The sequence below is a fragment of the Scyliorhinus canicula genome, chromosome 17, assembly GCF_902713615.1.
Source record: "Scyliorhinus canicula chromosome 17, sScyCan1.1, whole genome shotgun sequence".
NCBI classification, from domain to species: Eukaryota; Metazoa; Chordata; class Chondrichthyes; order Carcharhiniformes; family Scyliorhinidae; genus Scyliorhinus; species Scyliorhinus canicula.
In genome coordinates, this window is record NC_052162.1 from 112,777,432 (window position 1) to 112,799,903 (window position 22,472).

Sequence of the window (22,472 nt, forward strand, 5' to 3'; positions counted from 1 at the left end):
CAATTTCTGCTATTTCAGCAGTTTCTGGAGACATTTATGCTGTGTTAATTTTTAAAATAAAGCTCCAGTCACATATTCAAGTTTAACATGTTTCCTTGACCTTTTTATATACAACTGTGAAGACGGACAAGTGATTGATTTTAAAAACTCAATATTATAACTGAGGCATTCCGACAGTTTCTGACAGTACAACAATGACCACATTTCAAAAGCACTTCATTGGCTGTAAAAAGCGCTGAGATCCTGTGGGCACGAAAGATGCTGTAGAAATGTTGTTTAATTTTAGGACGAGTCCCGAAACTGGGTATTTAACACTTGACCCACTCATGAAGATCACTAATAAAGACTGATTTTGTGCAACAACCAAGAGCGGAATTCTCCGTTGGTTGATGCCAAAATTGTGAAACACGATTGGGCGGAGAATAGGTTCCAAGGCTAAAATCACAGCGGGCGCCGATTTGACGCCAAATCGCTATTCTCCGTCACCTTGACAGCAGCGTCAATGTGGTCCAGAATGTACATACGGTAGACACTTTTTGCATATCATCAGTGGGCCTGACCAGTATTCTCCAGCGTCTAACAATTGCACACAGAAACACGAAACGGTACAAAAGAGGCTTTATTACCGTGAGATGTTATTACCTCAAGTGGAGCTGTAAAATGGCAGCTCAAGACACCTCATGGATATTTATACTGCTCCTGTGGGCAGAGCTAGCCGGCAGGGGCTTACCGACAAACTATGCAGGGGCTTACCAACAAACCTGTAATAGCCGGTACTATTGTACATCCCCTAATAGAGGCACACACACATATATATATATATACAGTGGTATTACCACACCTCCCAAGTGTCAATCACGGACACGGAGAATCCCGCATCATTTTTCATTGGAGTTGATTGTGTTCCGCAAGGTGCCGGTGCTAGCTCCTCCACAGTCGCTGAATTGGTCCCAGTTCGACACCCGTTTTGCTGTCGTGAAACTCCACGATTCTGCGTCGGTGTCAACACTTCGTCTCAGAAATGGAGAACCTTGCCCCATGTCTTTCACTCCATTTCAAATACCGTGTGAAAATCCAAACACAGCATACTGTGTTAGCACGGTAGCATTGTGGATAGCACAATCGCTTCACAGTTCCAGGGTCCCAGGTTCGATTCCGGCTTGGGTCACTGTCTGTGCGGAGTCTGCACATCCTCCCCGTGTGTGCGTGGATTTCCTCCGGGTGCTCCGGTTTCCTCCCACAGTCCAAAGATGTGCGGGTTAGATGGATTGGCCATGATAAGAAAATTGCCCTTAGTGTCCAAAATTGCCCTTAGTGTTGGGTGGGGTTACTGAGTTATGGGATAGGGTGGATGTGTTGACCTTGGGTAGGGTGCTCTTTCCAAGAGCAGGCTCGATGGGCCGAATGGCCTCCTTTTGCACTGTAAATTCTATGTAAATCTATACTGTATTTATTACTGGAATTATTAGATTTAAAACAGAGCGAGTTGTTGTGATTTGGGATTCACTGCCTGACAAAGGTACAGGAAGTAAATTCTACTGTAACTTTCAAAAGGGAACTGGACAGATTCTGCAGGAAAAGAAACTTGCAGGGTGGTGGGACCAATTAGATAGTTGATTCAAAGAGCCAAGAACAATGGGCCGGGTGGCCTCCTTCTGTGCTTTCTGAGCCTTGTTTACACTGGAGGAAAGTGGGAAATGCCTGGAACCCACTTCCTATGAGTGGGGTAGAAGCAGAGATGTTGGAATGTTTCCAAAAGGGAATTGGATGGATGTTTGAGAGAAATAAACCAACAGGGAAACAGGGATAGGACGGGTATATTGAATGGTGGAGTAGGCACGATGGGCTGAATGGCCAACTCCTGCTCCTATGTTCCAATAATACAAAGACAGGGAGGAAAATAAATTGTGAAGAGGACATAAGGAGACTACAAAGTGACATGATAGGGTAAGTGAATGGGAAAAGATCTGCTAAATGGAGGATAATGTGGGAACATGTGAAGTTGTCCATTTTGGCAGGATTAATTAAATAGTGTGATTGCAGAGGTCTGAGATTCAGAGGGATCTGGGTGTCCAAGAGCATGAATCACAAAAGGCGAGTATACAGGTACAGCAAGTAATTAGGAAAGCTAATAGAATGTTATTGTTTATTGTGGGGGAATTGAATACAAAAGTAGGGAGGTTATGCTTCAGTTATACAGGACATTGGTGAGACCACATCTGGAGCACTGTGTACAGTATTGCTCTCATTTAAGGAATGGTGTCAATATGTTGTTGGTATGCCTGTAATTAAAAAGGAAAATAGAATTTTATTGTTTATTGCAAAATGACTGAAGTATAAAAGTAGAGAGGTGTTGTTGCAATTGTATAGGGTGTTGGTGAGACCACATCTGGAGTATTGTGCCCAGCTTTGGTCTCCTTATTTGAGGAAGGATGTGGTGGCATTGGAGGCAGTTCAGAGGAGGTTCACCAGATTGATTCTGGGGATGAAAGGGTTGACGTATGAGGAGAGGATAAACAGATTGGCCTGATACACTCTGGAGTTTAGAAGGATGAGAGGGAATCTGAACGAGGTGTATAAAAACCTAAAAGAGATTGAGAAAGTGAACTTAGACCAAATGTTCCCCCTTGTGAGGCTTGAAGGGGAGGGGGGGGGGGGGGGGGGGGGGGGTTCTGAGACAAGACCCTGATAGAAATCAGATTTTGTGGTTAGCTATAGATGAGGTAGATAGGGGGTTTAAATAAGAAATCATTGGGAGTAATTGACTGAATCACACTAACCATGAGAGCAAGAGAAGCTGACTAACTGGGAATTAATCAGATAAGACTTAAAATGTTCATATTTTGCAAGTTGTTCGAGACTGGCCAGAATCCAAGGCCAGTAACAAAAGACTTCATTGTCTTTTCAGCTGTCTTCCCAGGTCTGGACAGATCCGTTTCCATGCCAACAGTCAGTCGGGGTCATAACAACTTTTTGAAAACTGTGTTAATCTAATTAATGTTAGAGGCATAATTGGCAAGCCAGGGTATTGAAAATTACAAAATCACACTCAAATCATTTATCTCTTAAATTGACGGACAGACAGTTCGGCCGAATTGAGTGAATTGTAAATTAGTTAAAGCCAATCACAGCTCGAACGAGAGAGAAACTTTAAGATAACGATCTCCTTAAAAGATCAGTTGCCGGGATGAGAAAACTCATTCTGGAATCAATCTATCTTGCTGCTGCCTTTGCTGTTTGCCATTTTACTTCTGTTTATATCACTCAGTCATTTTGTGCTGTGCATCTCTATTTGAAGAAATTACCAAGAAATATTATGGTATTTCGAATCCAACCACGGTATTTGCGAAAGACAGTCGATCTGACTAGCTTGCTGCAAGGCTAGTTGGAACTTTCTCTTAGTTTTGTACTGAAATTAGGAACGGGAAAAGGGCTGGATCGGGTGGAGGGGGGCATGGAGCACCAGGTCTCGCTTTAGGCAGATGACCAGCTCTTGTATATTTCAGACCCGTTGGGAGGGGATGGGGAAGTTATGCGGATCCTAGGGGAATTTGCTAATTTTTCGGAGTATAAATTGAACATGGGGAAAAGCGGGATGTTTGTGATCCAGGCAAGAGGGCAGGAGAAGAGACTGGGAGAGCTGCCGTTTAGAACAGTAGGAAGGAGCTTTCGGTCCCTGGGAATCCAGGTGGCCCGGGAATGGGAGACACTGCACAGGTTAAACCTATCCCGGCTGGTAGAACAAATACAAGAGGACTTTAAGAGATGGGATATGCTCTCGTTATCACTGGCGGGGAGGGTACAGACCGTGAAAATGACGGTCCTCCCCAGATTTTTTTGTCTTTCAGTGCCTCCCCATCTTCATCCCGAGGGCCTTTTTCAAGCGGGTGAATAAGGTTATTTCAGGCTTTGTGTGGGCGGGTAAAACCCCGCGAGTGAATAAAGTGTTGCTGGAGCGCAGTCGGGGGAGGGTGGGTTGGCGCAGCCGAACTTTTACTACTAGTGGCTAATATAGCCATGATTAGGAAGTGGGTAATGGGGGGGGGGGGGGGGGGGGGGGGGGTCGGTGTGGGAGCGGATGGAGGCGGCGTCATGTAAAGACACAAGTTCGGGAGCATTGATAACGGCACCTCTGCCTTTCTCACTGGCCCGATACTCCACAAGTCCGGTGGTGGTAGCGGCCCTGAGAATCTGGGGGCAGTGGAGGAGATATAAGAGAGTGGAGGGAGCATCGGTTCAGACCCCGATTTATAATAACCATTGGTTTGTACCGGGTAGGCTGGACGGTGGGTTCCAGAGATGGCAAAGGGCAGGAATAAGGAGGATGGGGAATCTATTTATAGACAGGAGCTTCCCCAGCTTGAAAGCCTTGGAGGATAAATTTGAATTGCCAGCAGGGAATGGGTATCGATATCTGCAGGTACGGGACTTCTTGAGAAGGCAGGTTCCGGCCTTCCCGCTGCTGCCGCCATGGGAGGTACAGGACAGAGTGGTCTCCAGTACCTGGATGGGAGAGGGGAAGGTATCAGCTATCATAGAATTTACAGTGCAGAAGGAGGCCATTCGGCCCATCGAGTCTGCACCGGCTCTTGGAAAGAGCACCCTACCCAAGCCCACACCTCCACCCCATCCTCATAACCCAGTAACCCCACCCAACACTAAGGGAAATTTTGGACACTAAGAGCAATTTATCATGGCCAATCCACCTAACCTGCACATCTTTGGACTGTGGGAGGAAACCGGAGCACCCGAAGGAAACCCACGCACACACGGGGAGGATGTGCAGACTCAACACAGACAGTGACCCAAGCCGGAATCGAACCTGGGACCCTGGAGCTGTGAAGCAATTGTGCTATCCACAAGGCTACCGTGCTGCCTATCTACCAGGAACTTTTGGAATCGGAGGAAACTCTGGTGGTGGAGCTCAAGGGCAACTGGGAGGACGGGCTAGGAGGAGAGATAGAGGCGGGTCTGTGGGCGGACGCCCTAAGCAGAGTTAATACCTCCTCATCATGCACCAGGCTTAGCCTGATACAGTTTAAGGTAGTCCACCGGACACACATGACAGCAGCTGGGATGAGCAAGTTTTTCAGGGTAGAGGACAGGTGTGCGAGGTGCGCGGGAAGCCCAGCAAATCATGTCTACATGTTTTGGGCATGCCCGAAGCTGAGAAGGTTTTGGCAGGGTGATGTCCAGGTACTCAAAACACGGGTGGTGCCGAGTCCAGAGGTTGCGATCTTTGGAGTGTTGGAAGAGACAGAATTCCAAAGGTGGCGGGGGAGGGGGACGACTGTTGTTTTATGGTTGGGGTGTGTGAAGATTATGATGGGGGTGGAAATGTTTATTGCACCATGTTCATGTCACTGTTATCGTTATTATTATAAAAATTGCAAATACCCCAATGAAAATATATATTTTTTTTAAATAAAAAAGTTTCAAAGAACTTTGCCAAAAAAGTAGTCTGGAATCTCTTATTTGGGAACTAAGAAGGGATAACATATCCAGGGTTCCGAATAGACACAGAGATCCATCAATTGGTGAGCCAGCCAGCCAATCTCTCAATCTACCAACCCCATAAAACCGGATATCTAGGATAACATTAGGATAGCTCTAAATAAGTCAGTTTATTGAGGATTGAGACTGATCATAAAGTACACACAGTCATCATTATTAACCAATAAACATGTATTCTGAGAACATAGCAGTGACCATGCATTTAAACTCTTACTAAAAACAGTGGCCACAGTGTATGAGGGATTTAAGCTGGCTAACTTGCCCATATTCTGAAGACAAATGGAATCAGACAGAAATGATGTGGTCAGCAATAATATATAGCTCGCTCAATAAGCAGTTCTTGTCAGTAGCTCCAACATCCTGTGCTCAGACAAACCATGGTACAAAGAGGAACCAGCTTCAACATCCTGCGCTCGGACAAACAATGATACAGGCAGGAACTGGCTGAGATAAGGGAAAATGGGAGTAGGGGAGAACAATGAATAGCAGATACAAGAATCCTGGAAAACAACGGATGGCCAGGAACAGGATGGGTTTAAATCAAGTGCTGTCCACACAGTTACCATGCTCCCCAAAGTAAAATTCCTTGGGCGAGGTAAAATGGACAGCGACAAGGATTGGATCGAGTCCAACTGGGGTGGGGACATATTTTTGGAAATTGTATAATTGTTGGACCTAAAGCAATGGAAAGCAGAGTGGTTTTGGCGCTTATCCAAATCACTCTCCCTTGTACGTTGACCAAGCTTGGAAAATAAAGCCGTCTTAACCAAAGTTGTTGTCTCCGCGGGTCTTGGTGTTCAGCTGGGCCGTAACTAAGAGGGAGGATCCCCCACGTAAAAGTCAGTTCAATAGTCAGTCCCTGATAATGCTCCGACAGGGCTGTCTCGAACGAGTCGTCATAGATATAGGTTAAGAGGTGGTCGATTAGAACTAAGATGAGGAGGAACTACTTCTCGCAGAGGGTGGTAAATTTGTGGAACTCGCTGCCCCATAGTGCGGTAAAATTTGAGTCTTTAAATGGTTTCAAGAAGGAGATAGCTGTGTTATAGATAGATATATATATATTTTTAAAAATTGGTTAAAGGGATGTGGGGAACAGGTAGGGGGTGAATTTGAGACCAAGAAGAGATAATAATAATCTTTATTAGTGTCACAAGCAGGTTTACATTAACACTGCGGTGAAGTTACTGTGAAAATCCCCTAGTCCCCACATTCCGGCACCTGTTTGGGTTCACTGAGGGAGAATTAAGAATGTCCAATTCACCCAACAAGCACGTCGTTCGGGACTTGTGGGTGGAAACCGGAGCACCCGGAGGAAACCCACGCCAACATGGAGAACGTGCAGACTCCGCACAGACAGTGACCCAAACCGGGGATCGAACCCGGGTCTCTGGCGCTGTGAAGCAACAGTGCTAACCACTGTGCTACCTTGCCTCGACGGAGCAGACTAGAAGGGTTGAATTGCCCACTTCTGCTCCTAATTCCTATGTTGGAAGCAGATCAGAGAAGGTTTACTGGACTCATACCTGGAATTGGAGGCTGGTCTTATGAGGAATGATTGGACAGGCTGGGCTTGTGTCCGATGGAGTTTAGGTGACTTGATTGAACTGTATAAGATCCTGAGGGGCCTCGACAGGGTGGATGTGGAAAGGATGTTTCCTCTTGTGGGAGAATCCAGATATTGGAGTCACTTTAAAAGTAATAACTTGCCCATTTAAGACAGGGGAGACCTTTTTTCTCTCAGAGGGCTCTGAGTCTCAAGGGCAGTGGAAACAGAGTCTTTGAATATTTTGATGGCAGAGTTGGATAGATTCTTGTGAAGCAAGGGGGTGAAAGGTTATCGGGGAGTCAGTGGGAATGTGGAGTTGAGGTTACAATCAGATCAGCCGAGAACTTATTGAATGGTGGGGCAGGCTCGAGGGGCCGAGTGGCCGACTCCTGCTCCTAATTCATATGTTATCACATCCTTTGTAATGGATTGTAGCATTTTCCCTCCTCCTGATGTCAGGTTAATGGGTCTGTGGTTCCCTGTTTTCTCTCTCCCTCCTTAAATAGTGGGGTTACATTTCCCACCTTCCAATCTGCAGGAACCATTCCAGAATCTATAGAATTTTGAAGATGATCACCAATGTATCCACAATCTCTACAGCCGCCTCTTTCAACTCTCTGGGATGTAGAGCATCAGCTTTTGGGGATTTATTAACTTTCAACCACATTAATTTCTCCAGTACTACTTTTTCGCTGATACTAATCTCTTTCAGTTCCTCGTACTCACTGGTCCCTTGGATCTCTAGTGTTTTGGGGATGATTTCTTATCATTTTTCTCCATTGAAGGGGCAATTTAGTGTGGTCAATCCACCAACCCGGGCGAGAATGTGCAAACACTTCACGGTCAGTGACCCAGGGCTGAGGTCGAACGCGGGTCCTCGCCGCCGTGGGGCAGCAGTGCTACCACCGTGACACTACCTTCCTCCGTGAAGACAGACACACATTGTTTAGTTTCTCTGCCATTTCCTTATTCCCCATTATAAACTCTCCTGTCTCTGTCTGGAATGGACCCACATTGGTCTTTGCTAATCTTTTCCTTTTCACATTCCGATAGGAGCTTTTGCAGTCGGTTTTTATGTTTCTCCCCAGTTTGCTCTCATATTTTAAAAAATTTAGACCACCCAATTAACCTGGGACCTTGGCGCGGTAGGCAGCAATGCTAACCACTGTGCCAGTGCCACCCAGCTTCTTCTCGTATTCTATTTTCTCTTGATAAAAGCAAATTGCTGCGGATGCTGGAATCTGAAATAGATAGATAGATAGAAGATAGAACAGTACAGCACAGAACAGGCCCTTCGGCCCTCGATGTTGTGCCGAGCAATGATCACCCTACTTAAACCCACGTAACCCGTATACCCGTAACCCAACAATCCCCCCATTAACCTTACACTACGGGCAATTTATCATGGCCAATCCACCTAACCCGCACATCTTTGGACTGTGGGAGGAAACCGGAGCACCCGGAGGAAACCCACGCACACACGGGGAGGACGTGCAGACTCCGCACAGACAGTGACCCAGCCGGGAATCGAACCTGGGACCCTGGAGCTGTGAAGCATTGATGCTAACCACCATGCTACCGTGAGGCCCCATGAAATGAAAGGGAAAATCTCAGCAGCATCTGTAGGGAGAGAAAAGAGCTAACGTTTCGAGTCCGATGACTCTTTGTCAAAGCTAACAGACAGAGAGAGTGGGAAATATTCATACGGTGGAGTGAGAATGAAAGATGAGTCACAGCCACAGAAAGGCCCATGCTGCCAGACTTGCTGAGATTTTCCAGCATTTCCCCTTCTATTTTCTCTTCATCAGTTTCTTGGTCCTCCTTTGCTGAACTCTAAACAAGTTCCCAATCCTCAAGCTCACTACTATTTTGGCCACTTTATGAGCCTCTTCCTTTAATACAATGGAATCTGATGAAACTTTTCTTGTTAGCAATGGTTGCATCAGTTCTCCTTTTGGATTTTGATTCCTTAAAAGAATCTATCTTTGTTGTATATGTGTGAAATCAGAGTCCCAGAGGGCCATAGGCAGCTCTGCCCTTTGAGAGAGAGAGATGACTAGTGTGGACTTAACTTGAAGGTCACAACATCTCAGGCGAGGGACAATGTTAGAAAGGCAGGGCCTGGGCAGCACAGTGGCGCAATGGTTAGCACTGCTGCCTCACGGCGCCGAGGTCCCAGGTTCGATCCCGGTTCTGGGTCACTGTCCGTGTGGAGTTTGCACATTCTCCCCGTGTCTGAGTAGGTTTCGACACCACAACCCAAAGATGTGGAGGCTAGGCGGATTGGCCACGCTAGATTGGCCACGCTAAATTGCCCCTTAATTGGAAAAAATGAATTGGGTATTCTAAATTTATAAGAAAAAGGAAGGCGAGGCCTTCGTGGATAACGTCAGCCGGTACGGGAGTTGGACCCATGCTGTTGGTGTCGCTCTGCACCATGAACCAGCCATGCAGTCAACTGAGCTAAACCATCCCCTTAAATATTAGCTATTGCCTGTCTCCCACCATACCATTTAATGTAGTTTCCCTGTCCACCTCAGACAACCTGCCCCGTAGTTTTCTTTTGTGAGAATCACGCAGATAAATTAAACAAAAGTACCATGTAACCACCATAGCCCATCTTCATGGCAACGTGGCATAATTCTGCGTGTTCCAAACAGAAATGGGGACAAAATACTTTCCAACTTCCAAATGCATTTGAAACCAGGTATTTGCAACAAGGCTCAGAGAACAGCAGCCCACAGGAGGCAAAGTCGTGAGACCGGCCAGTCCAGCTGAAAGAAATCCTCTGACCATCCCCATTGACAGAATGAACAAAAGGCAGTCCTGGATGTCATTGGGAGCAGAAACAATAAGGGCAGAATCCAGCCCCTTAATCAATTGTGAACTTGTTGGTGTCTCAGCAGGCGTGATGAAACACTGAATCCCTTCCCACACTGGGAGCAGATGAATGGCTTCTCCCCAGTGTGAATTCGCTGGTGTATCTGCAGGGTGGAAGAATATCTGAATCTCTTTCCACACTGAGAGCAGGTGAACGGCATCTCCCCAGAGTGAACTTGCTGGTGTATCTGCAGGGCAGATGAATGTCTGAATCCCTTATCACACTGAGAGCAGGTGAATGGCCTCTCCCCAGTATGAATTCGCTGGTGTGTCTGCAGGTTGCATAACTGAGTGAATCCCTTCCCACACTGAGGGCAGGTAAATGGCTTCTCCCCAGTGTGAACTCGCTGGTGTGTCTGCAGACTAGATAAGCGAGTGAATTCCTCCCCACACTGAGAGCAGTTGAACGGCCTCTCCCCAGTGTGAACTCGCTGATGTGTCTGCAGGTTGCATAACTGAGTGAATCCCTTCTCACACTGAGAGCAGGTGAATGGCTTCACCCCAGTGTGAACTCGCTGGTGTGTCTGCAGGATGGATAACCGAGAGAATCCCTTCTCACACTGAGAGCAGGTGAACGGCCTCTCCCCAGTGTGAATTCGCTGATGTTTCCGCAGGGTGGATGAATGACTGAATCCCTTCTCACACACAGTGCAGGTGAATGGCCTCACCCCAGTGTGAACTCGCTGGTGTGTCTGCAGGGTGGATGAATCACTGAACGTCTTCTCACACTGAGAGCAGGCGAACGGCCTCTCCCCAGTGTGAATGCGTCGATGAGCTTCCAGCGCAGATGGAAATTTGAATCCCTTCCCACAGTCCCCACATTTCCACGGTTTCTCCATGTTTTGGGTCTCCTCGTGTCTCTCCAGGTCAGACAATCAGTTGAAGTCTCGCCCACACACAGAACCCGTGTCTGGTCTCTCCCCACTGTGAATGTTGTGATGTTTTTAAAGGCTGTGTAACTGGTTAAAGCTCTTTCCACAGTCGGTGCTCTGGAACACTCTCACTCGGGTGTGTGTGTCTCGGTGCTTTTCCAATCACACTGATGTTTAAAATATTTTGAAGCCGACAGAACAGACAAACATTTCTCCTTCCCGTACCAGCCTCCCCGGACAGGCGCCGGAATGTGGCGACTAGGGGCTTTTCACAGTAACTTCATTGAAGCCTACTCGTGACAATAAGCGATTTTCATTTCATTTTTTCATTTTTCCAGATTCAAACTCCGGTGATATTCAGTTCCAAGGAATTGAGAGACTCAGTCAGATTGAGACGTGACGTTTGAGATTTCTGTCTGTAATTCCTCCTCTTCTAACATCCTGTAAAAACAATATGCAAAAGACATCACTGTCAGTACAGGATAGAAATTCAGAACAGACAATTGCAGTTTCTCTGGAACATTCTTTCCTCTCTCATTCCCCAAAAGGTGTAAATCTCCGTCCCACACACTCTCCCTCCATTCTCTCTCTGCTGTATCTAATATTCACCCTCCCAATTCTCCTGAAGGTGCTGATTCAGGCTGGTTGACAGATCCCTGCTCACTGCTTCCTGCCCTGGACAGAGACCATAACAAATACGAGCTGCAGTCGTCCATTCGGCCCATCGGGCCTGCTCAACCTTCCAAAGAAATTATTGGCTGATCTACCTCAGCACCATTTTCCCGCACTATCCCCCATACCCCTCGATATCTTCAATATCTAGAAACCTGTCAATCTCGGTCTTGAAAATACTTGATGACTGAGGTCCCACAAACCTCTGGGGTAGAGAATTCCAAAGCTTTACCACATCCTTGAGTGAAGAAATCCCTCCTTATCTCAGCTTTTTCTCCATTTTCCTGCCCGTTCACCACAACTCTCGACTCCTTCGTCAATCAGAAATCTGTCTGGGGGGGGCGGGGGCCACATGATGCGGACGCGGGAGTAGCTGCATTTCCGCAGGCCCTGGCACAAATCGATTAAAGTCCAACATTTATCCTGATTTCCCGGCACTCATCTTCCTAATCCTTGAATTAATATTTGTTGTCATGTCCCTGGAAGACTTCAGAATTATATTTGGTAAGATTATGCCTGAAAACGTCTGGAAATCCATTGATAAACGAGCACAGGTGGATTCAGCGGGGGTAAAGCCACCTTTTCAACATGGTTCTTCGAGGACCGGCTGCCACATTTTCTCAAGCTGGATGTTTCAAATCAGAAAGGGCATCGGATCCTGTCTTTGAGGCCGAGGGATAGTTTTCATCCCAGGCCTGGAATCATTCACTTCCACAACTTGAAAGATCACCAGAGGGTCCTGGAAACGGGTACGGTGAGGTGGGACCTGGCTCCATGAGGGAATGAGGATTTCCTTCTTCCAGGACATTTCGGCAGCCACACAAACGAAGCATCTAGGCTTCAATGAAGTTTGAAGAGAACTCAAGGCTGTGGGAGTGAATTATGTCATGGCATCTGCCTGTCCCAAGACCATAAGAAACTACAGAGAGTCGTGAACACAGTGCAGTCCATCACGCGAACCCGCTTCCCATCCACTGACTCTGTCTCCAACTCCCTCTGCCTTGGGAAAGCGGGCAGCGTAATCAAAGATCCCTCCCACTGTGGTAATTCTCTCTTCCGACCTCTTCCATCGGGCGGTAGATAGAAAAGTCTGAGAACACGCTCGAAGAGATTCAAAAACAGCCTCTTCCCCGCTGATACCGGACTCCTGAATGATTCTCTTATGGACTGAACTGATCTCTCACACATCTTCTCTACCGAGTAGTACGACACTCCATATGCTTCACCCGATGTCAATGCCTATGTATTTACATTGTGTATCTATCATCTGTTCTTTTTAAGTATGGAATGATGTGTCTGGACTGTACGCAGTACAACACCTTTCACTGTACCTCATACACATGACAATAAACTTAAATTCAAAATCCAAATGTGCGTGTGGGTCTGGAACATTTCTCTTCCCTGAAGCACCCGGAGGCCTCAGAAAGTCAACATGAGGCTCTTAATTCTCCCCTTTCTAGGGCAGCGGTGTCAAAGGCCATGAAGGAGCTGCAGCCGGGAAGGAGCTGCAGCTGGGTAAAGCCCCGGGACCGGATGGCTGTGGCTGTGAGTTTTATCAGGGGTTGAGGATTTGTTGTTGGACCCGTTGGTAGATCTGTATTGTCACTCTTTTGACTCTGGGATGCTGCCACCTACTCTCCGTGAGGCTAATATCTCTTTGATTCTGAAGGTGGACAAGGACCCAGAGGAGTGGGCCTCTTATCACCCAATCTCTCTTTTGAATGTGGACTTGAAACTGCGATCTTATATTTTGGCGATAAGGCTGGAGGACATCCTTCCGACAATCGTGCGGGAGGACCAGACTGGGTTTATACGGGGAAGATTTTCCAGTAACAATGTTGGAAGGTTGCTGAATGTGATTCAGGCTTTTCAGAAATATCCATTGGATGTGCTGCTGATCTCCTTCGATGCAGAGAAAGCTTTTGCTCGAGTTGAGTGGAATTATCTGGTGTATCCGCTGCGAGGCTTCGGGTTGGGTGAGGATTATATTGAGTGGATTCAATTGTTATATCACAGACCGGCAGCGTTGAGGGGTAAGCCCCCTCCTCTTGCTAAGTTCCCCTTCAGATGCTCCCCCCTTGGGATTTAAATATCTGGGAATGTCAATGTCCCCCTCTTTCAGACAGCTATATGGGGCCAACTTTCCACAGCTGATGGTGACTATTAGGTGGGACCTTGCCCAGTGGTCGGCTCTTCCGATTTCATGGTGAGGGAGGATCGCCTTCATTAAAATTAATGTGTTGCCCCAACTATTGTACCCTCTGCAGATGCTGCCTATACTGCTGTCAACCAGAGTCATTAAGGAAATGAATGGAATGATTAGTACATTTATCTGGAATAAAAAGAAACCACGCCTCAAGTTGTTCAGCTCCAATCACCAGGAGCTAAGGAAGGGTATGGTCTCCCGAATATCAGGCTCTATCAATTGGCCTCTCATCTAAGGTTCATAAGGGATTGGATTAGGATGGACCCAACATCCATCAGGCCCGATACAGAAGCAGACAAGTCAGGTCTCCCTCTATCCAAAACTCGCATAGGCTGATTACAGAATGCATCTCCATGGAATTTTTAATGTCTGTACTTCATTCTAAGTATGAACTAAATTATGAGACCCCCGTCTCAAATACATAGGCTCCAATTTGGCTGGCTTGCTCCTCCTGGGCTTTCCATGAGTGAATTAAATTCAACTGAGGTCAGTGGGGCACAGTGGGTAGAAATGCTGTATCACAGTGCCAGGGACCAGGTTGAATTCCAGCCTTGGGGGGTTCTGTGAGTGGAGTTTGCATATTCTCCCTGTATCTTTGTGTTTCCTTGTATTCCTCCTACAGACCAAAGATGCGCAGCTAAAGTGGATTGGTGACGCTAAATTGTGGGCAACACGGTAGCACAAGTGGATAGCACTGTGACTTCACAGCGCCAGGGTCCCAGGTTCGATTCTCCGCTGGGTCACTGTCTGTGCGGAGTCTGCACGTTCTCCCCGTGTCTGCGTGGGTTTCCTCCGGGTGCTCCAGTTTCCTCCTACAGTCCAATAACGTGCAGGTTAGGTGGATTGGCCATGCTAAATTGCCCTTAGTATCCAAAAAGGTTTGGAGGAGTTATTGGGTTACGGGTGGAAGTGAGGGCTTAAGTGGGGCGGTGCAGACTCGATGGGCTGAATGGCCTCCTTCTGCACTGTATGTTCTAAATTGACCCTTAGTGTCCAAACGTGTTCGGTTTGGTGTGTTGACCATGATTGATGCATGGGGTTACGGGGATAGGGCAGGGAGTGGGCAGTCTGATTTGTAATATTTTGGGGTGTGCACCTGCATTGTTATCCTTCTGTTTTCTACAGTCTTACCCTCCTTCCCCACTCACTATGTTAACCTGTTAACTAGTTGTTCAATTGATCTGGCATTTCATCTCGAGGCTCTGGCCCCTCAAATATCCTGCCACAAATTAATTCTGTGATCTGTTGCTTATATTTATGTTAGCAATATTTCTTGTTCTGCTCCGTACAAGTTTTTCTGTTACTCTGTCACATTCATTGTTTACAAAATGGCAAAAAACGTAACAAAAATATTAAAAATCTGACTGACATATTCAATGACCCTCGGCCTCCACTGGTCCCTGTGGAAGAGAAATCCAGAGACCAACAACCCTCTGAAGGAAGAGATGACTGGAAATATATAACATAGCTACAGTACAATATTACACAACTAGAAATAATAATAAATGTACTTCATTACAGAATCGTAAATAACATAGCTAATATGCACCATTGAAGTATCGCTGTCCGATATTAATTTACTATCCCTTTAAATAGATAGATAGAATTTACAGTGCAGGAGGAGGCCATTCGGCCCATCGAGTCTGCACCGGCTCTTGGAAAAAGCACCCTACCCAAGGTCCACACCTCCACCCTATCCCCATAACACAGTAACCCCACCCAACACTAAGGGCAATTTTGGACACAAAGGGCAATTTATCATGGTCAATCCACCTAACCTGCACATCTTTGTGACTGTGGGAGGAAACCGGAGCACCCGGAGGAAACCCACGCACACACGGGGAGAACGTGCAGACTCCGCACAGACAGTGACCCAAGCCGGAATCGAACCTGGGACCCTGGAGCTGTGAAGCGATTGTGCTATCCACAATGCTACCGTGCTGCCCAAATGTCAGCCATCTCCAAGGGAAATCAGCCCTTTAATTCACAGAATCATAGAATTTACAGTGCAGAAGGCCATTTGGTCCATAAAGTCTACCCCCTCCTCCCTCCCTTGGAAAGAGCACCGTACTTAAGCCCACACGTCCACTCTATCCCTCCAACCCAGTAACCCCAACTAACCTTTTGGACACCCAGATAAATGAAACAAAAGAACCATGTAACCATCGCAGCCCATCTTCAATTGTGACCATGAAGAGAGACCATCCTTTTAGCCAGACTAATAAATATGTCAAGCTGAGGGAACAAAGGATGTCAATGTCTTTAAGAGAGAGAGAGAGACCTGGGCCAACCTTTGCAGAGTCTGCACCCTCCCTGGATTCACTTCCTTTCCCTTCAGTTGCTGGAAGTCACCAATTGAAGGTCAGAATGAGAATAGAAATGGAAAGGGGGAAGAAAACAAAGTATTTGACTCACAAATGTTGGAGACAGGAGGACGTTTCAGTCTGTGTGAAGCTCAATGAGACAGAGGAGCAGCAGCAGCTTTGCTGGGCAGGAATGAGGTCAACAAGCTCATTGTCCAACTTCCGCAGTCAGACAATGGGGAGCTCTGATTGGCTGGAGGAGCATAGTGCATCCGGTCCTCCCAGTTTCCCATTGGTCAATCCGCCGCTGACAGACAATGAGGGGCGGAACCCTACGTGGGGGTGGGAGAGACTTTTCCCTCCAGCCGCGCTGAGCTGGTGTCCAATGGGAAAGGCTGGAAGACCCGGACACCCAATGGTCAGGGCGCCGCTTTGTCCCGGTCCCCGCCTCACACCCGCACATGCGCACTCCTCCCCGAATACCCGCACACGCGCAGTTTTGATTCATAGCCTCTCTCCGACCCTGGAATAACGCGCGAGGACCAGAAGGACTCTGGCCCTCCAGCCAATCAGAGCGCGGTCTTCGTTGTCTTTGATCATCAAGTTATTTTTTAAGCTCTGTTCTGCTTCATTAATAAACTTTTATCAGTAAAAATATTTGATTTTTCTGGACTTTGCATGATTAGATTGATGCACTTTAGGGAAAGTGGGTGAGAGGGGTTGACAGGCTCTTAAACAGACAGTGAGTCCCTCTAAGGTAATTAGCAAAGGAGCCAGAGGGGGAGATGAGATTTTATTTTATTTTTTGACACTAAGTTGTTCTATCTGTCCGAAAGCAGATTCAATAGTATCTTTCCAAATACTTGAAAGGGAAGAATTTGCAGGGCTAAGGAGAAAGAGCAGAGCAGTTGAATGAATCAGAGACCTTTCAAAGAGATAGCAGGGACACAATGGGCTGAATGGACTCCTGCAGTGTGTGAATCTGAGCCTCCTGCTTTTGTGCAGATTAAAAGGGACAGCTTTCATTGCTGCCTCTTCCCTGTATATGTATTTAAAGAAACGGCTTACTCTAAGTGACCAACACAACGATTGGTTGGAGGCCCATTTCTAGCACCTTCCTGTCTCTCTATTAGTGCGACACCCATGGCAGTTTCCCAACTGGGGCACTAACCCATTATTCTCAGCTAAATTCAGCCCTCAGCTCCGTTGCCTGGCTGTCATTGACACGACCAATAGAGACAGAAAGGTGCCCGAGGCTCAAATGGGAAGTCGAGACTTGTGTCTCTGAACCAATACTTCAACATTTGTCAGTCAAATCCATGTTATTTATACTGGGGTTTTAATATTAGATTTAGGCAATGGAGGCAAAGTGGGGTGTCATTTTAGAGTAACTTTCCCTTTAACTTTGAATTGTCTAGTGTAAGGTGTGGCTCAGTCGGCAGTTCTCTCATCTCCGAGTCAGGAGGTTCTGGGTTTGAATCCCACCCCAGGCCCGAGGACAAAATCCAACGTTTCTTGTCCCAGGATTCAAGGAGTGTTGCACTGTCAGAACAGCCGCCTTTCAAATAAGATGTTCAACTGAGGCCTGGTCTATCCCTTTCAGGTGGATCTTTGAATAAGGACAGGGGACGTGTCCCCGGTGGCCTTGTCAATATTTATCCCTCAATCAACATCACTAAAAACAGATCATCTGCTCATCACATTGATGTGTGCGGGATCCTGTGTGTAAATTGGCTGCTGCATTTCCTACAACAGTAACTACACTTCAAAATTATTTCATTGGCTGTAAAGCAATGGGAGCATCTTGTGGTTGTGAAAGGTGCTATAAATGCAAATTTTTAAATCAAAGGTTTATGTTATCTGATCGTTGTCTGGAACTTAATGATTTCAGCCACCCCCAACTTACCATTCATTAAAATAACCAATTAAGGCAAAATCTGGATTTAAGAAGTTTATTCAATAAAAAATGGTTCACTGAACAACTGTAAGATATTGACTTTTACAACTTCATGTGGGTGATCAGTCTGCAGCAGCGTAACCCTCTCTGGCTCCTTTGACAGTAATTCTTATGGAATTCAGCCTCGGGAGTCTGGCTCCTTCTTTGACAGTAATTTCCTTGGAACTCGGCCTCTGGAGTCGTCAGTACTTGGCCAGCAAGGAAGACCTTCAGAACCTCTACTTTTATCCCCAAAGTGCCCATTACCTCACGTCAGAGTTGGGCCTGTTGTAACATGACAATTGGTCACTTTGGTTACTTGATTAATTTAATTGGATCCCCAATTACTGACACCACCTTCTCTCATTATCTTAGACAGGAATACAACAGAACTGTTTCATACTATCCCTTTATCTGATTCTATACAATCCTTTATTCATACAGTTTTGAATGTTGAGGCTAATCAGAGCTTGAAGGTCTCTCTTGCCAGTACATTTATCCTCATTGCACGTTCTTTACATACATAGCAATTAAGCTTTTACATTTAACAGCAAATACAATTCAGTCTTTTATTATAACTATTGATTCATTAACTGTAACTCAATTAAGGCTCATTACTTATTCTAGAACATAGAACATAGAACACTACAGCGCAGTACGGGCCCTTCGGCCCTCGATGTTGCGCCGACCTGTAAAACCATCTGAAGCCTGTCTGACCTACACTATTCCATTTTCATCCATATGTCTATCCAGTGACCACTTAAATGCCCTTAAAGTTGGCGAGTCTACTACTATTGCAGACAGGTCGTTCCACACCCCTCCTACTCTCTGAGTAAAGAAACTGCCTCTGACATCTGTCCTATATCTACCACCCCTCAATTTAAAGCTATGTCCCCTCGTGTTGGTCATCACCATCCGAGGAAAAAGACTCTCACTGTCCACCCTATCTAACCCTCTGACTATCTTATATGTCTCTATTAAGTCACCTCTCAGCCTTCTCCTCTCTAACGAAAACAACCTCGATTCCCTGAGCCTTTCCTCGTAAGACCTTCCCTCCATACCAGGCAACATTCTATCATCTGTTGTTAACTGGTAGCTAATTAATACAGTAATCTTTAATAGAATTGATTAATACAAGATACATTGGTTCAAAGAGACAGTTTTGTGAAAAGCAATCACTTTCTTTCTTTTTAACTTTGACAGGATTGAATAATGAGTCTTGAGCCAGACTTTGGCAGTCTATGATGCCCTCTAGCTTTAAAAAAATCTGGAACAATTTGTTAGTTTAAACATTTTCCATTAGTTCAGCTGTTTCTGGAAACATTTTGGTTTAAACAGTATTATTTTTCAAATAAAGGTCCAGTCACATGTTTAACATGGCTTCCTGATTCTATACAATCCCTTAGAAGATTTCAAATGTTGACGCGAATCAGAGTTTGAAGGTCTCTCTTGCCAGTACATTTATCCTCATTGCATTCTTTATACACAGCAATTAAGCTTCTACATTTTTACAGTAAATAAAACTCAGTCTTTCACTATCACTACTGATTCATTATTGATTCATAATTAAGGCTCATTACTTATTCAGTCATCTGTTACTGACTGGTAGCTAATTAGAAAACAATAATTTTGAATGAATATATTTGGTTAATACAAGATACACTGTGGAAGACACTGGTCTGGATTCTCCATTTGGGTGACTAAGTCCCCATGCCGGAGTGAAAACGGTGGTGTTTTACGCCCAGGAAATCTGGCGCAAAATGGGCACTGATTTGCCGTTTTGCTGGGGACTACCAGGGAGGCAGCCTAGAGCTCCCAGCTCCAGCTGCTGATAAGGCCCTGAACATTTCCAGGTCCGTCGTCACGCATCCTATAGCGGCCACGCCGTGCTTCATGGCAGACTCAGCCTGCGGACCCGGACCGCAAAAATAGCACCCCTTTTTGGCCGTTCACGCGCCCAGGACCGCACCCACAGTGGCCCCAGCCTCAAATGAAGCCCCCCCTACCCGCGGATCGGCCCTCCCCCCCCCCCGGCTGTGGCGGCACCGGACTGAGTCCACAGCCGCCATGCTGAATTCACGACGGGCGGGACCATGAGAGTCCCACGCCGTCCCAGTCGCGGATGGAGCATCGCGGGGCCGGCTTCAGGCCTGAGACCATGGAAACGTAGCGTGGCAAACTCCTAGAGTACCCCGCTTTTCAGGGGGTGGAGCATCGCAAAAGCGGTGCAGCCCCCGAATTTGGCGTGATCGGGGATTCTCCACCGCCTCACGATTTTTGCGTGGGGAACCCAGCCCACCATCTTTCTTTCTTCCTAACCTTGATTGGATTGAACAATGAGTCTGAGACTTGGCAGGATATGATGCCCTGTAGCTTTACAAAATTCTGGAACAATCTGTTACTTTACATCATTTCTGCTTTTTCAGCAGTTTCTGGAAACATTTTGGTTTGTACAGTCTTAATTTTTAAAATAATGGTTCAGTCACATGTTAGAGTTTAACAGGCCCTCCTTGACCTTGTTACTTATAACAGTGAAGATGGACGAGTGATTGATTTAAAAACTAAATATTATGGCGCCGGAATATGGCGACTAGGGGCTTTTCACAGTAACTTCATTTGAAGCCTACTTGTGACAATAAGCCATTTTCATTTCATTTCATTTCACATACCCAGAATTTCCAACATTGCAGTAGTGGCTATGTTTCAAAAGTATTTCATTGGCTGTTAAACCCTTCAGGAGATACTGTGGTCATGAAAGGTGCTATAGAAATGCAATTTATATTTAGAACTAGTCCCCAAGCTTGGGTATATCACACTCAGCCCACTCACAAAGATCATTCATAAACGCTGAATCTTGATTTTGTGTAACAACCATTCCTTTCACTCCATTTGAAAGCTGCTGTAAAAATTCAAACACAGCATAATGTGAAATTATTAGATTCAAAACAGAATGCGTTGTTGTGATTTGGGATTTCCTGCCTGACAAAGGTGCAGGAAATAAATGTAACTGTAACTTTCAAAAGGGAACTGGACAGATTCTGCAGGTAAAGAAACTTGCAGGGTGATGGGACTAATAGATAGTTAACTCAAAGAGCTAGCATGGGGACGATGAGTGAAATGACCTCCTTGTTTGCCCTCTGAGCCTCAATTGCATTTGAAGAAAGTGGTAACTACCTGGAACCCATTCCCTATGAAGGGGGTATAAACAGAGATTTTGTTTTACATATAGAAATTTACAGTGCACACTTCTTTTTTTTCTCCAATTAAGTCGCAATTTAGCTTGGCCAATTCACCTGCCGTGCGCCCCTGGGAAGAAGCAGAGATGATGGAATGTTTCCAAAAGGAATTTGGATGGGCCCTTGAGGGAAATAACACGAAAGAGAAACGGGGATAGAACTGGGAAATGATTTGATCTACAAGTTGTGAATCTTTAGAATTCTCTACCCCAGAGGGCTGTGGGAGCTCAATCACTGAGTATGTTTAAAGCAGAGACTGACAGATTTCTAAATCCCAATAACACAAAGGGATATGGGGATAGTGTGGGGGGAAAAGGCATTGAAGGGGATGATCGGCCATGATCATATTGAATGGTGGAGCAGGCTCGACGGGCTGAATGGCCAACTCCTGTTCCTATGTTCCAATGTTACAAAGATAGGTAGGAAAGTAAATTGTGAAGAGTACATAAGGAGGTTACAAAGGTATATGTTAAATCAGTGGGATAAGACCTGGGAAATGCAGTATAATGTGGAAAAATGTGAAATTACCCATTGTGGCAGGAAGAAAAAAAAATAAGTTTATTATCTAAATGGTGAGAGATTGCAGAGCTCTGAGACTCAGAGGGATCTGGGTGTCCAAGAGCATGAATCACAAAAGGCAAGTATACAGGTACAGCAAGTAATTAGGAAAGCTAATAGAATGTTATTGTTTATTGTGAGGGGAATTGAATACAAAAGTAGGGAGGTTATGCTTCAGTTATACAGGACATTGGTGAGACCACATCTGGAGCACTGTGTACAGTATTGCTCTCATTTAAGGAATGATGTCAATGTGTTGGAAGCAGTTCAGAGAAGGTTTACTGGACTCATACCTGGAATTGGAGGCTGGTCTTATGAGGAATGATTGGACAGGCTGGGCTTGTGTCAAATGGAGTTTAGGTGACTTGATTGAACCGTATAAGATCCTGAGGGGCCTTGACAGGGTGGATGCGGAAAGGATGTTTCCTCTTGTAGGAGAATCTAGAAATTAGAGAACCTTTAAAAGTAATAACTTGCTCATTTAAGGCAGAGGAGAACTTTTTTTTCTCAGACGATTGTGAGTCTTTGGAACTCTCTTCCTCAAAGGGCAGTGGAAGCAGAGTCTTTAAATATTTTGAAGGCAGGCTGGATAGATTCTTGTTAAGCAAGGGGGTGAAAAGGTATCGGGAGGGTAGGTGGGGATAAGACCAGAATAATACGGTGCAGACTCGATGGGCCGAATGGCCTCTTCTGCACTGTAAATTCTATGTAAATGAGGGGAAACATCCTCTCAGCATTTACCCTGT

At 45.9% G+C, this 22,472-nt stretch overlaps 1 protein-coding gene across 1 annotated transcript in view; it reads right to left on the reverse strand.

The window, feature by feature from the left end:
- Positions 1 to 22,472, reverse strand: part of LOC119952239 (zinc finger protein 208-like) — an 80,191-nt gene that overhangs the window by 53,591 nt on the left and 4,128 nt on the right. Inside the window, exon 3 of the mRNA XM_038775892.1 lies at positions 10,019 to 10,690. Within this exon, the coding sequence (XP_038631820.1) occupies positions 10,019 to 10,690 (672 nt within the window). The remainder of the gene's footprint in view (positions 1 to 10,018; positions 10,691 to 22,472) is intronic.